Here is a 13,260-nt window from a genome sequence, read left to right as displayed (position 1 = left end):
GTATCCCCTGTCCCCAGTCCTGTCCAACCTCCTGTACTATTGACATCCCGCCCATGTGATCCATTGATCACAGTGGAGGAAGCCACACTGACGTGTCATCATCACAGAGTCCATAGTTTGCATTAGGGTTAATTCTTGGTGTTGTACATTCTATGGAGAAATGAAATTTTAATCTTATTTATTTGTAATTAACTTACATTTAAACTTATATAGCCACACGTAGTGAGTGGCCACCGTGTTGGGCAACACAGCTCTGGACTCTGGTGAGAGAGGCCCCAGGAGGGTTGACCACTGCCCAGTGTGGTGGTCACAGTAATAGAGGGAATCCCAGGCCACTCAGGCCGTGCTGCTGGCCTGGTGGGACTGTCACCATCAAGCCTCTGTTTCCAGTCAGGGTGATACAGGAGAGTCTCTGTTATCATCCCTGTGGACTCTGACAGCAAGGCTGGAAGCCTGCACACGACATTTCCCAGACACCCTTGCCCTTGTCATGTTCTGTCAGAAGGAAGTCGGAAGACAGGCAGAGAGGAGCCATTTAGTTCAGGCTTCTGCCAGTGCCTTAGGCAGTGGTGACAACAATCTCGGTGACTTTAGCAACAATGACAGAAACAGTGGTGGCTGGCAAGAGCAGGTATGAGGGTTCCTGCTCAGGGCCCAGTGATTGTGGGTTTTGGGTAACACCTTTTTCCCTTGTGACCTTTAGCCCTAGAGGGGCTGTGGCTCCCTACAGTTACTAATCTTTAGGTAACCTGACATTCTTCTGTTTTTCCAGTACTTTTGTACTCAATCTCCTGTATCAGATGTCCTCTGTTTGAAATATCTAGAATGACTTCTCTTTTCCTTATGGAATATGGGCTTGGAAAGCACTCAAGCCACTAAAAGCCTCCCTCACCCCCACCTGGACCACTGCTACATCTTTCCAGCTGGCCCACTGGCTTCCATCCATCCTCTCCCAGTCCACTTTGCCTGCTGCATCCAGAGTCTCGGTTCTTGAACACAGATCTGGTCATGCTCAAAATCCTCTGGTGGTTTCTCATTGCTCTTCACACAGGGAGCTGAGGAGCGAATGAGCATGGTGGGACTGACACCTTGGAGCTCAGCGAGCAAGACAGGGTCTCAAGACGAGGCCGGGTCACACATAGTCTTACGAGACACCCCTGTGTGAAGAGCAATGACCATGTGTGACCCGGCCTCGTCTTGAGACCCTGTCTTGCTCTCTGAGCTCCAGAGCTTCAGTCTTACCATGCTCCTTTGCTCCTCAGCTCTCTCTGCCTGCAATGCCCCCAGCCCCCACCATCACACAACCTTCAAGTGTCACACCCATGGGCGACTGTATCGCTGGTCACTGTTCATAGTGATCAATTTCCTTGTATGATTATTTGGTGTCTGTTTCCGTCCTCTAGACCAGTGGTCTCACAATGGGGGCCTGGGACCAGCAGCTTCAGCATCTCCAGGGGATTTGTTGGAATGCAATCTCAGGCCCCACCTTGATCTATAAATCAGAATCAGAAACCCACTCTGTGTTTAACGAGCCGTCTGGGAAGTTCTGACATGGCTCCAGGGTGAGATGCCCGCTCTAGGCTGTCGATGGGGGTAGAGCATGTGTTTGCCTCGTCCACCATTGGAGCACCTGTGCTGAGGCCAGGGTGCTTAATGAACATTTGGAGGGTGAATGGTTGTTGAGTGAGCCACAAAGCACACTGTGCTCATCTGAGTGGCGTGAGGTACACCAAGTTGCAGAAGACACTGGAGCAGCAACTCGTGAGCTGCCAGAATGGACGAGCTGGACAGGAAGCTGTGTCCCACCCAAGATTGCCGGGCCTTCTAGCTTCCTGCCTGAGAAACGGTGCCCAGCCAGACTCCCTGTGCCGGCATCACAAGAGATCAGGTAAGGGGAAGCTGAACTGCCCCAAAGAAACCTTGTGCTGCCGTGGTCAGCTGCCCAGCTGGACCTTTCTTTCTCACCTTGTTTGTGGAAACTGGCCACAGATGAATGGGTGTCCACAGGCAATGGAAAGCAAAACGTGTCTAAAATAAATGCCCCTCCAGCAAACGTCAGGTGCTTGCTCTGGGCAGGGCACAGGGTGAGGCACAGAGGTGGAACGGTAGCAAACACGTATTACCATTCCCTCTTTTCGGAAGAGGGGTCTAGGGGTGCAGAGAAGGTGCTTAGATGACTTGCCAAGGTCACACAGCTAGAAAGTGGCAGCTGGGAAATAATCCCAGGCCTTGTGAGTGCTTCTGCAGCACGGAGAGGTTAAGTCCCGAAACGAGTTTAGCCAAAGCCCTAAGGAGGCAGACCAGATTCCAACAGACAGACCCTGACACAGACACACGCACACTGCTATCCTCGGAACAGACGCCTTGTTGGGCAAGGCAAGTGTGCCGACCCTCTGCGAGGTGTACAACGGCCTCACTACAGTGCGTTTGCCAGGCGCACGGGGACGAGAACGGCATCCCTGGCAGAGGGCCCGGCATCCGCAAGGACCTGGAGGAGTGACAGGGCATGGCAGCCTCGGGCAGCTAGCCGCACGTTACAGGCTGGGAAAGGCGGCAGACACTCCGCAGGGTCCCAAGGCCTGCGCCCCTCCTTCGCCCCGCCCCCGCCCCCGCCCGCGACGGGCGGGCGCGACCCCGCCCTTGATCCCGCCCCTCAAGGTTCGTATGCGCCTGCGCGGCCCCCGCCTCCTCCCGGGCCCGGCTGCGCGCGCGCCGCCCCTCGCACCAGCGCGCACGCACGGCCCCGCCCCCGTCCCCCGGCGCTCGGAGCCCGAGTCCGCGGGAAGATGGCGGCCCCGCTCCTACCGCTCTCCCAGCAGGTACGGGCCGTGCGGGCGGGGGCGCGGGGCGCGGGGCGCGAGGCGCGAGGCGGGTGCCGCGGGGAGGCCGAGGCGCGAGAAGGCTCAGCCGGGCGCAGCGGCTCGCGCTGAGGGGCCCCCGCGGATCCGAGCGGGCGAGTGGGCGGGCGGTCCTGAAGGTGACAGGCCGGCCCGGCCCGCGGCTTCCCGCGCCGGAGCGACCCTCTGCGGGCGGCGACCGGGCCGGGCCGCGGCGCGTGTTTACTCGGCCCGGGGCTCGGGCCCTGCGGCGCCGCTGCACCTAGGCCGGGCGACGCGCGGCCGCGTTGGGTCCGTCTGGGAGGGGGCGCGGGGAGCGAGCATCTCTGCCAGTGCGGGGCCCCGCGAGTCTTTGTCTCCTGCCGGTCCCGGCGCCGGGGCGCAGGGCAGAGCCCGCCGGAGCCAGGACCCGCCTGCAGCGCCGTCCCAGACTCATCCCTCCCTCCCTGGGGAGCCGCTTCCGCCACCCCTGAACTGTGAAAGGGGGGACTGCTCGTCTCCGGGAGCCTTGCTGCGTCCTCGGATCCGCCTGATGCTCTTCCTAAGGGGCACTTTCCGTGGCGCGACACAGACGTGCGGAAAAGAGCCATGCGTAGGCAGCCCTGCTTTCTGGGTGGGACGTCCATTCATTTATCTATCCGTCGGAGACGCACTGGGCCAGGTGCCGGGAGCACGGCAGCTACCCAGACAGACAAGGTCGCCGCTCTCCTGGAGGTGACACTCTCGTGGGAACTAGAAACTACCTGTGTCTTGCTAATAACAGCTGCCTTTAATTGTTGAATAGCTGTGTTGTACCAAGCACCGTATGGTAAGCACTTTGCCAGAATTATTTAGCACAGCATTGGCATTAGGAGTGAGGACCCAGGGTCACATCATTTTGTATTCAAGTCTTGGCTCCAGCACTTAGTCCTCTGAGAGAATTGGATGAAGCTCTTGGCTTCTCCACACCTCAGTCACTTTATTTGGAAGATAGGAATATGAAAAAATGTTGGGATAATGTGAAGATTAAGCATGCAAAATACTTAGAACGATGCCTGGCACATCGGGAGCACTCAGTGATTCTGTAATTATTATCTAATTCTTGGGCAGATTTGGACATTTGGGAGTAGAGCTCATAGCAGTAAGAATGCCAAACCCTAGGAGAGCTGATACTGGTCAGCTGATTCGAGGAAAGAGACTTGCATATCTGCTAAATCTTGCAAGAACATGCCAATTTGTAACACTGTCACTAAATTGAGAGCATTAAAGACCAGTGCTTATTAATTGACAAGTTTTTGTAACATATGAAAGTGCTTTGTAAACCCTTAAGCGACTTGCAGATGTTGGCTATTATTATTAATAGCCAATTGCAGCGGTTTAGAGGGCGTGTGTGGGGGGTTGTAACTCGCTCAGACTCATTTAATGAGAAAGCACTCCCGGTTTTGAGGGGCAATTGTTTTTAAAGTTCTTACCAAATTTTGACTCTAGGGCCGGCCCTGTGAGTGGTTAAGTTCGAGCGCTCTGCTTCGGCGGCCCAGGGTTTCGCTGGTTCCGCTCTTGGGCGCGCGGACATAGCACTGCTCATCAAGCCATGCTGAGGTGGCATCCCACATGCCACAACTAGAAGGACCCACAACTAAAAATATACAACTACATACCAGGGGGCTTTGGGGAGAGAAAGAAAAGAGAAAATCTTAAAAAAAAAATTTTGACACGAGCCCGAATTTGAACTTTGATGATGACAATAGGTAATGTTTATTGAGTGCTTTAGAGTTTATGAAGTGCTTTCTAACATGTTGGCACTTATCTGAACAAGGAGAGGGGATTCTTATTTTATTAGTGAAGGATTAGGTTTACAGGAAGGCAGTGATTTGCCGCTGTCAGGTAAGGTATGAAAACCTGAATCAGGTCACGTGGTTTACCTGCTTAGAACCTTTTAGAATAAAATCCCACTTCCTTCCCAGGAAGCCCTGCTGATCCGTGCCTGCCAGCCTCCTGCCTCACGCTCTCCCTGGCACCTGCGCTGTAGCCATACTTACTGCTTTTCTCTTACTCCCATAGGCCAGGCTCTGTCTGTCCTCAGGGTCTCCCCACTGGCTGTTCCTCCTGAAGCATTCTTCCCAGGGGCCTTTGCTGGTCACCTGTCATGGGTAGCCCTCCCCCCACAGGAGCGTGTCTTCCCCTCGGCACCAGTCACAGTCCCCAGATGTCTGTGGGTCTGTTTGCTGTCTGTCTCCACATTAGACCGGGTGCCAATGAGAGCAGGCATAGGCCCATGGCTCGGCGCCCCTGACCCCATGCCCAGCACCCGGGAGACGTCGGGTAAACCCATGAAGCAGGGCCAGCGACTTGCCCCACCCAGCGCCATTCACAGGTGGCTTTTCTTCTCTATGTGTGGGGTGGGGATGGGAACAAATTGAACGAGCAGTTGTAAGAGACCAAGAGCCTGGGTCCTCTGGCCTCTGAGAAGTTCAGGTGCCTGACTTTTGTGCTTTTTCCTCCTCCTTTCCCTGTTCGTTTGTTGAATGAAGGCATGGCCAGGTTTTCTTCCTCCAGGTAATTATGTCAACACTTCTCTACACCTGTTCTTAAGTGAAGCCCTACCAGATGTTTCCAGGCTAGCTGAGGGGCTCCCAAGGGTTGACAGATAATTAAGGGGAAGCACAGATATGATTCCAGGGTAATCATATCCTGGTTGAGGGGGTAGGGCCCCCTTGGAAAGAGGATGGCCAGTGGAAGGTGAGTAGAGCGGTCAGCCGGAGGCTTTGCGGAGGACCGGTGTTTCCCCTCTGCCCGGCACTGGCTGCCTTTTTCCGTCAGCGCCTTTCTCGGTGTGCTCCACACTCCCCCGTCCAGTCTCTTTGGACACTGAATATAAATCTTGCCAGTTTGAAGGGTTGGTAGTCCTCCCTCTAGGGGCAATTTTTTCCTTCCATCGGCTGCTCACTAATTTATGTTTCTCTCTGCCTCCCTGCACAGCTTCCCTTCACCTCTCCACAAAACCGTCCTTAATTGCAGCCCACCCAGGAAGCACACAGTGTCCCTTACCCACTTGTACCATGTGCTCTCGTAGCTTACTGCTGACCTTGCCATCCTTAACCCCAGTGGCCTGTCCTTGGGGCTGGTCCTCCTTGAACCCTGAAACACTTGTTACTGTAGTCTGCCCACAGAGTAGTGCTCCACTCTCTGTTCTGCCCCCAGATTTCTGCGTCCCTTCTCTCTCTGCACTTCTGCATCTGGAGTTGTCCCTGCAGAGCACTCTAAACCTGCCTCCCCCTCCCCCAGACCCTTCTGGAGTCCAGCTTGTGTCTCTCCCTTGCCCTCAACAGCTTGCTGGACTCTAGAATAATCCCCCCTCCTTACCACACCCACAACTTCAGGCTGGGCTGTCCCTCTTCCTGCTTGGCCTCTCCCTCCTAGTTCATCCCATGCCACTTCAGGATTCATCTTCTAAAACGTGTCTTTCCAGACACCCTGCTGCTCCGGAAACCTCCAGGGGCTTCCATTCCCCTCTCCGCTGGAACGTCTAGGGGATGTCAGCAAGCTTGACATCGCTTGGCCCACATTCTCACACCCACAGTTCCCGCTCTACCTGACCTAGCCTGGCCTGCTCTCCCACCATCTCCGCCAAAATCCCTTGCTCTTCCCAATGCTTTCCAGTGCCTGGCTCGCCTCCGAGGCTCTGTTGCTCAGACCTCACGCTGTGACCTCCTGCTGCATCCTGCCTGCCCCAGAGGCCTTTTTGGTGGTGGCTTCCGTAGTCCCACCTGAACTGGAATTTTCCCTCCTGTGCCTTCTGTGGGTCCCTTGCGTGGCCCCTGGACGTGGTAATGGGAGGAAAGCATTGGGCTCATTGATGAAGAGAGTCTGCTCTTTGCCCAGGAGTTCCATCTTCCTCTCCACAGGCCACCGGGGTCCCGCGCCCCGCCCCCCGCACTTTGTCATGTGCTTCCTGTGCACAGGGGCTTCAGATATATCTTCTTTTTAATAAGTGATGTCATTCTAGGAGGTTTTTAGTCCCATCTTGCAAACGGGAAACTGAGACCCATAGAGATGAAGTAACTTGCTGAAGTCCCGTAGCTGGTGGGTGCAGAGCTGGAGCTGAACCCACATCTGCCTGCCTGCGCAGCCCTGCTCCTTGCGCTCTTCCACGCGGCCCGCTGGGCACCCTGCCTCAGCAGCCCCCGGCGGATGTGTCTGGAACGAATGCTGGGTGCCTGGGACACTTGTTTCTCCCTTCGTCCCTTGTTTTTCTCTCTCAAATAACTGCTAGTCTCTCTGTCTTACTAGAATGCTAATGGCAGTGTGGTATAACTTGGTGGTAGAGAGCCAGGTTTTAGAGTAAATTGGGCCATGCCCTCTAAGATTCAGAGTTCCCTGGCCTGCATTTGCCTGTTTTTTGGTAACTAAGTAGCTGCCAGTGAAGCAAGCACACATGAGTTTCGCCCCTCCACCCCTGTTTTGCACTTTAAAGGAGCTTTCCCACTCCTGGCCTTAGCCCCTTCGGCTGATCTGGGAAGTGGAGTGACTGTCGTGGATCAGATGGTACCACATCGCTGAGTGTCCACTCTCTGATGCTCAGGCTGTGCCACGTCACTGTGCTGACAGACAGACATGACCACCTGACCCCAGGAGAGGCAGCTTGTCAGCCCCGCCCTGGGGGCTGCTCCCCCCGCTTCTCCCACCTTCACCTGATGTGAGAGGCCAAGAGTTACGCAGTGTTCTTCCTTCAATATTGAGCCCTATTATCTGATTTCTTTTCTAAAAACTGTTACCCAGTATTCTTTCTCTGAACCCCCTTATCAGTTGAGGCCCCTTCAGGGTGCCTGTTTTTCAATGTTAGGGTCCCCAGATAATCTTTCAGTGCCCTCAGTTTCCCTGTCTGCAAATTGGGAACAGTACTTGGTACCTGTTTTCTCTGCCCACAGTGGAGTATCGGGATCCCCTGGGGAGATGGATGTGCTCACAGAGTGGCTTCCGTTGGGGTGTCATGCCCTTCATTCAGCAAGTGTGTATTGGGCATCTTTGCTGGGTGCATTCTGGGCAGTGGGTTGTGGCAGTGAATCTGAAGGCAACCGTGCGCCTTGGAGCTGATGTTCTAAGGAGGGGGTAGAGACCTAAAGAAATGAGAAAATACCTGTGTGGTCTGTGCCATGCGGTGCACTCCGTGCCGTGAGAACTGTGGAGCAGAGGGGGTCCTCACCATGCAGGCATCGACCCTGAGCAGAAAAGGCATTTTGGTTTGCTCAGTTTATCCTGCCAGTCACCCTGATCAGTTTTATCCTCTCTTTATAATGGGGTAAGCTGAGGCCCAGAGGCGTTATGTCCCTTGTGAAAGGTCTCACCTGGCAAGCTCTCACTGACACAGCGCGTTTGAGCCAGGTCCGGGGCTCTGCATTGCACCGTAGTTTCCAGCCCTGAAAGGTTTCTTTTTAGCTGTCCAGCGCTACAAGTGCATGAGATCTCATTTGTTTTTAAATAGTGGTCATGCTACTTAATCACGAGATACTGTCGTGTCTGGTGGAGACAAGATCACTTGCTTAATTTTTATTTTATAGTTTTAATCTCATCTCATTGGAGGAGGAGGGGGAAGTAGAAAGGGCTCCTCGTTGTCTTTACAAGGGGTCAGCGGGCTCCCCTGCTGGAGTGGTGCTTTTTGCTTCAGCTCTGATGCAGAAATGAGTGGGCTGCATGAGGCCTGCAAGGACGGTTGACTTGGTCCAGGCCACAGCAGAGGCTCGGGCCAGGAGGGGTCTGAGCTGGAGGAGGGGCGGTTGACTTGCTTCCTCTTGGGTGTGTTGGAGACGGCTACACAGAGCAGAAAGGGCGTTCGGACTGGGCCCTGGGGACCCTGGATAGAGAGGGTAGAATGGCTTTTCTGACAGAGGCAAAGCAGAATGAGCAGAAGCCAAGAAGCCAGAATTCCAACTCAGAGGCCAAATGTGAGGCCGGGGCTGGGACTTTGGGGTCTACGTCCCTCTTTTAGATAGGGCGACTTAGGGATGAAGGGAAGAAGGTGGTTTGGTAAGTGGGACACAGGAATCTGTGCCTGGCCTGCCAATAGGCCTGAGACAAAAGGGACAGACAGGGTGTCTGCTTGCCCAGAGTGGCCGGTGGCAGACATAGGGGAGGAAAGGAGACCTGCACTGTGCTCTAAGCTTGGCTGGTCTTTGTTGCTGGACAGAGAGGCAGCCTGAAAGGCTGCTCCTGCAGAGTGCTTTGCCAGCTATAGTAGTCCCAGCCCCTAATGCCACAGCTGCTTGAGGGACGTAGAGGTTACCGATGACCACAAACAACGTTTCCTCAGATTTCCGTCCAGCTCTGCCTGCTGGGTGGGATTGTTGTAGTCTTGATAGAGAATCAGTTTACCAGTTACGTTTCTGATCAGCTGATATAAAGTCAGTTCTCCTCCTTTTGTACACACGGGTTGAAAGCAGGGAACAGGGGTGCCAGGAACTCTGGCTGTCACTGCCTGTGGACTGGATCAGGCCTCTGCCTGTCCAGCACGCGGCACGCCTGTGTCCCAGATCTCCCAGATCTACCCTTCCTGTTTGCTCTGCCCTGCAGCCCCTTGTACAAGCGACATTCCCTCTTGCCTCAGGGCCTTTGCACATGCTACTTGCCCCTCTCTGGAAATTTCTTTCCCCCTTCACTCTGGATTAAATACCTACTCTTCGTGTCTCAGGTGACACATCACTTCCTTAGGGAAGCCTTCCCTGACAGTCTGGCTGGCTTCTCTCTTACTGCCCACGGGGCCTCCTTGTACTTTTCCACACACCGGTTTGTATTTTTCTGTTGGGATTATTTGATCAATGGTCTCTTCCCCCACCGCCTAGACTAGGCCCACAAAGGCAGGGGCTGTGCCTGTTTTAATTTGTCCTTGTACCCTAGGTGCTCAGTAATCATCTGTTAAATGGCCGAATGGTAAGTCCCCCTTATGAGATTAGGAGAGGCAGTGAGGAACTGTGGCAGGTTCTTGAGGAGCGAAGTGACACATTTAGGTTGTATGGCTGCTCATACCCTTAACAGGGACTGCCCAGAGCTGCGTTCTAGCTAAGAGAGGCATGAAATAGTAAAGGGCAACCTGGCCTGAGATTGTTTCCAGAGGTGCAGGAGGGGCTGGTGATCGAAGGCATATGTGGGATTGCTGTTTGGACAGGGGCCCTCTAAGTGTGGGGGCAGGGGGAGCAGGAGGAAGGAATAGGTGTAGTGTGTGCAGCCAGCAGCACAAGAAAAGCCTTCCCGGGGTGGCCTGGTGGCACAGTGGTTAAGTTTGCATGCTCTGCTTTGGCGGCCTGGGGTTCGCCAGTTGGGATCCCGGGTGCGGACATGGCACCACTTGTCAAGCCATGGTGTGGCAGGCGGGCATCCCACATATAAAGTAGAGGAAGATGGGCATGGATGTTAGCTCAGGGCCACTCTTCCTCAGCGAAAAAAGAAGATTGGTGGCAGATGTTAGCTCAGGGCCAATCTTCCTCAAAAAAAGAGAAAAGCCTTCCCGTCGCCAGGTGAGGGTGGTGCCAGATGTGGGTGGCTGTCTGGGTTTAGACAAGACCTGCCACCTTGCAGCAGGCCTACCAGGCCCAAGATCCCACATTTAGCTGCAGTTGAGAAGCAGCCCAGCTCTCAGGGGCACCACCAGGTTGTGTTTGCTGAGCACCTACGCATGCTGGCTTGTAAGCAAGATGAGTAAAACTGAGCCCCTGCCCTTCCAATGGGCTCAGCTAATTAGGACACGGGGTGTCAGACACCCTCAGCCCTTAGAGATGGAATAGTTGCCTCCACTGGGCTGCAGATAGAGAGAGGAGGAGGAGGGGGCCTGCATCCCTTTTTCTTTTCCCTCTGTTCCAGCAGGACTGGAGGAAGCAGATGTGTGAGGCCTTTCAGACCCGCCTCCCCACTCTCCGCCCAGTCAGCCCTTCCCTGACTCTGTAATCCAGGGCCTCCCAGGCGGCGATGGGGAGAGGTTTGGGGCACAGGTCTTGCCCAGAAGGAAGGGAATGTGGTCGGACACCCACCTCGTGCTGGTTCACCATTGACTCCTGTCAGGGAGGTGTCATTGTCTTCGTCCCTGTGCTTGTTTCAGAATGAGGAAACCAAGGAGAGAGGTACAAGCACCGCTTTCAGGCCCCCAGGGGAGGTGGGTGCCTGCCTTGGACCACAGCCCCATGGCCAAATTCTCTCCTGTGGACACCACACTGTGGGCTCGCAGGAGGGCAGGAGCACCTGTGTCCCCAGCCCCACAGCAGGCAGGTGATAACCATCTGTTGGCTGATGGCCGTGTGCTCTGCACAGCAGCGGGGAGCACAGTCGGTCTCTCTAGCTGCGTTCGATGGCGGGAACATTTTGTCTCTTGGGCAAAGAAACAGGCAGCCACTCTGCTGGTGAGGGGAGTCAACACACCCCCGGGGCCGGCGTCACTACAGCCAGGCCCCCACCCTCCCCAGGGCCCCCGCTGCCTCTTCGCTTCTGCTGTGGGACGGTGTGGGAAGAGTTCTCTGATTTACCAGGGATAGTAACAGGCACGCCCATCGAGCCATAGAAAGTTGGCTTTGCTTACTCCACATGGGACGTGCTTTTTCATTTTACATTTCCAATGGAAAAAGAAAGTGCTGCTCTTTCAGACTGTCTGTAAAGGGGAAAGATTAAACAGGAAAAAAACTGTTGACAGCGAGGCCCTCCCTTGGAGACTGTTTAACCAGCACTGTGAAGTTTGGGGGTGGGCTAGCCATCTAAATCCCCCCCACCTGAGAAAGGTCACTAGTTGTGGTTGGAGGGCCCAGAACCCGGTGACCTAGGGGTGTGCTGTCACAAACCGTTCTCCCTTTGGTGTCTTCTTTGATAAAGGGCATTCTGGCCTGTGTGCCCGTGGCGCACCCCTGCATCCATTTTGGACACGTTCTCCATGGCGGAGAGGGTGCGGAGGGGGTGAGCTGACAGCTTCTGGCGAGCCTCTTGGTCCCTGTGGCGCAAGTCCGTGCTGCTGTTGGCTCGCTCACACACCAGGCCAGGGAGCTGGCATCTTCTTCCAAGCCAAGCTTTGTGTTGGCATTCAACTTTGTGGATTTAATTGCTTTTGTTGCCTTTAAGGCGCTAGAAAACATCCTCTAATTCACGACCACATAAGTGGGTTTTGATAGGTATGTACTTAACCTATTGTGTGTGAAAGTGTACATTTTAGAAAACTAACCACTGAGACGAAGAGAACTGGTAAAAGACTGTTGTGTCCTAGAGGTTGGGCGCAGCTCAGCCGATGAGTTGAGAGAGAATGAGTACGCTATGTACTATTGTGTGTCCAACATTTGGTGAGATATTTCATCGTTTTTTGGCAAAGATCATTTGGTGTGGCTGACTGTAAGGACGATGATTTGACGCGTGCAACACAGTCCCGATTAATAGCCTCGCCTGTCTTCCTCCCCACCCCCTAAGATTCCTGGTGAAAAAAGGCTGTTCCAATGTCTCGGTAGTAATAATAATAACAAGAACTGTAATAACAGATGTAATAATGTCTTCCTGTCATAGAGTGTGCTTTGCCTGCATGTTTTCACTTGATACTTACAGTAATCCTCAGTGTGTATCATCCCACTTTACAGATCAGGAAACTGAAGCCCTGGGAGGCCTCACAACGTCTTCACTCTGCTGCTGAGCGGTGGAGCTGTGTCTGCCCCGAGCCTTGACCGCTCTGCACGCGTCTCACCCTCTCCCTCCCAAGGTTCCGTCTAAGTCCTGCCCATTCCCTGAACAAACATTTACCGCGTGGCCTGCGGATGGGCCCAGCATCGCACGGGGTGGAAACCGTGTGAGACCCCTGCCCCCCAGGAAGTGACAGTGCAGGGGTGCTGATCATTACAATAGCTGCTATGTAGATGAGACTTGCAGAAGCGTCCCTGTTGTAAGTTCAGGCCTATGGGAGTGTAGGGGAGAGAGACTGATTTCACTTGGGAGAATTTGGGAGGCTTCTTAGAGCAGGGGGACAGTGCAAGGTGACTGTCCACAGCAGGCAGAGCCCCCCAGGCATGGGGAATAATTTGTGCCAAGACAAAGGGCGAGAGGTGCACGATGTTCAGTAGAGCATCGTCAGGCCAGGAGGGGAGGCGGGGATTGAGTGCTGCGTGTGTGTCTGAGAGTGAGTGTATTTGTGTATGTGTGTGTGTGTATAGTGAAATTAGCCTGGCAGGGGCAGGAGTGGCTGTGGCGCATTAAGAGCTAGCCCTGCGGTTGGGACTTCACACCCCCTCAGCAACCATGGAGGGTCTTTTCGAGCAGGGGATTGACTGAGTGCCGAATGGAATGGAGAGGGGAACCAGGCAAAGGCAGGGTCCAGCTGGCAGGTTTGGCTGGGATCTGGGCTGAGGTATGTCAGAGTGAGGAGGGGGTCGGAAGGCTTGCCCTCACTGCTCTGTCCACGTAATCCCTCCCCCCTCCCCAGCAGGACAGAGCTCCC

General features: G+C 54.5%; 1 protein-coding gene across 10 annotated transcripts in view; it reads left to right on the top strand.

The window, feature by feature from the left end:
- Positions 1–2,706: 2,706 nt before the first annotated feature.
- EPS15L1 (epidermal growth factor receptor pathway substrate 15 like 1) overlaps positions 2,707–13,260 on the top strand; it is a 93,258-nt gene continuing 82,704 nt past the window's right edge. For 8 of the 10 annotated variants that reach the window (XR_011506395.1, XR_011506392.1, XM_070519328.1 and 5 more), the window contains exon 1: positions 2,707–2,819. Coding sequence is in view for 6 of the 10 variants with exons in the window: in XM_070519328.1 (XP_070375429.1) it covers positions 2,787–2,819 (33 nt within the window). In the remaining 4 variants the exon portion in view is untranslated. The remainder of the gene's footprint in view (positions 2,820–13,260) is intronic. The other 2 variants (XM_044774444.2, XM_070519333.1) reach the window with 2 other exon arrangements.

Source organism: Equus asinus, chromosome 10 (genome assembly GCF_041296235.1).
Source record: "Equus asinus isolate D_3611 breed Donkey chromosome 10, EquAss-T2T_v2, whole genome shotgun sequence".
In the NCBI taxonomy this organism is placed as follows: Eukaryota; Metazoa; Chordata; class Mammalia; order Perissodactyla; family Equidae; genus Equus; species Equus asinus.
This window is presented reverse-complemented; position numbering and strand designations above follow the sequence as displayed.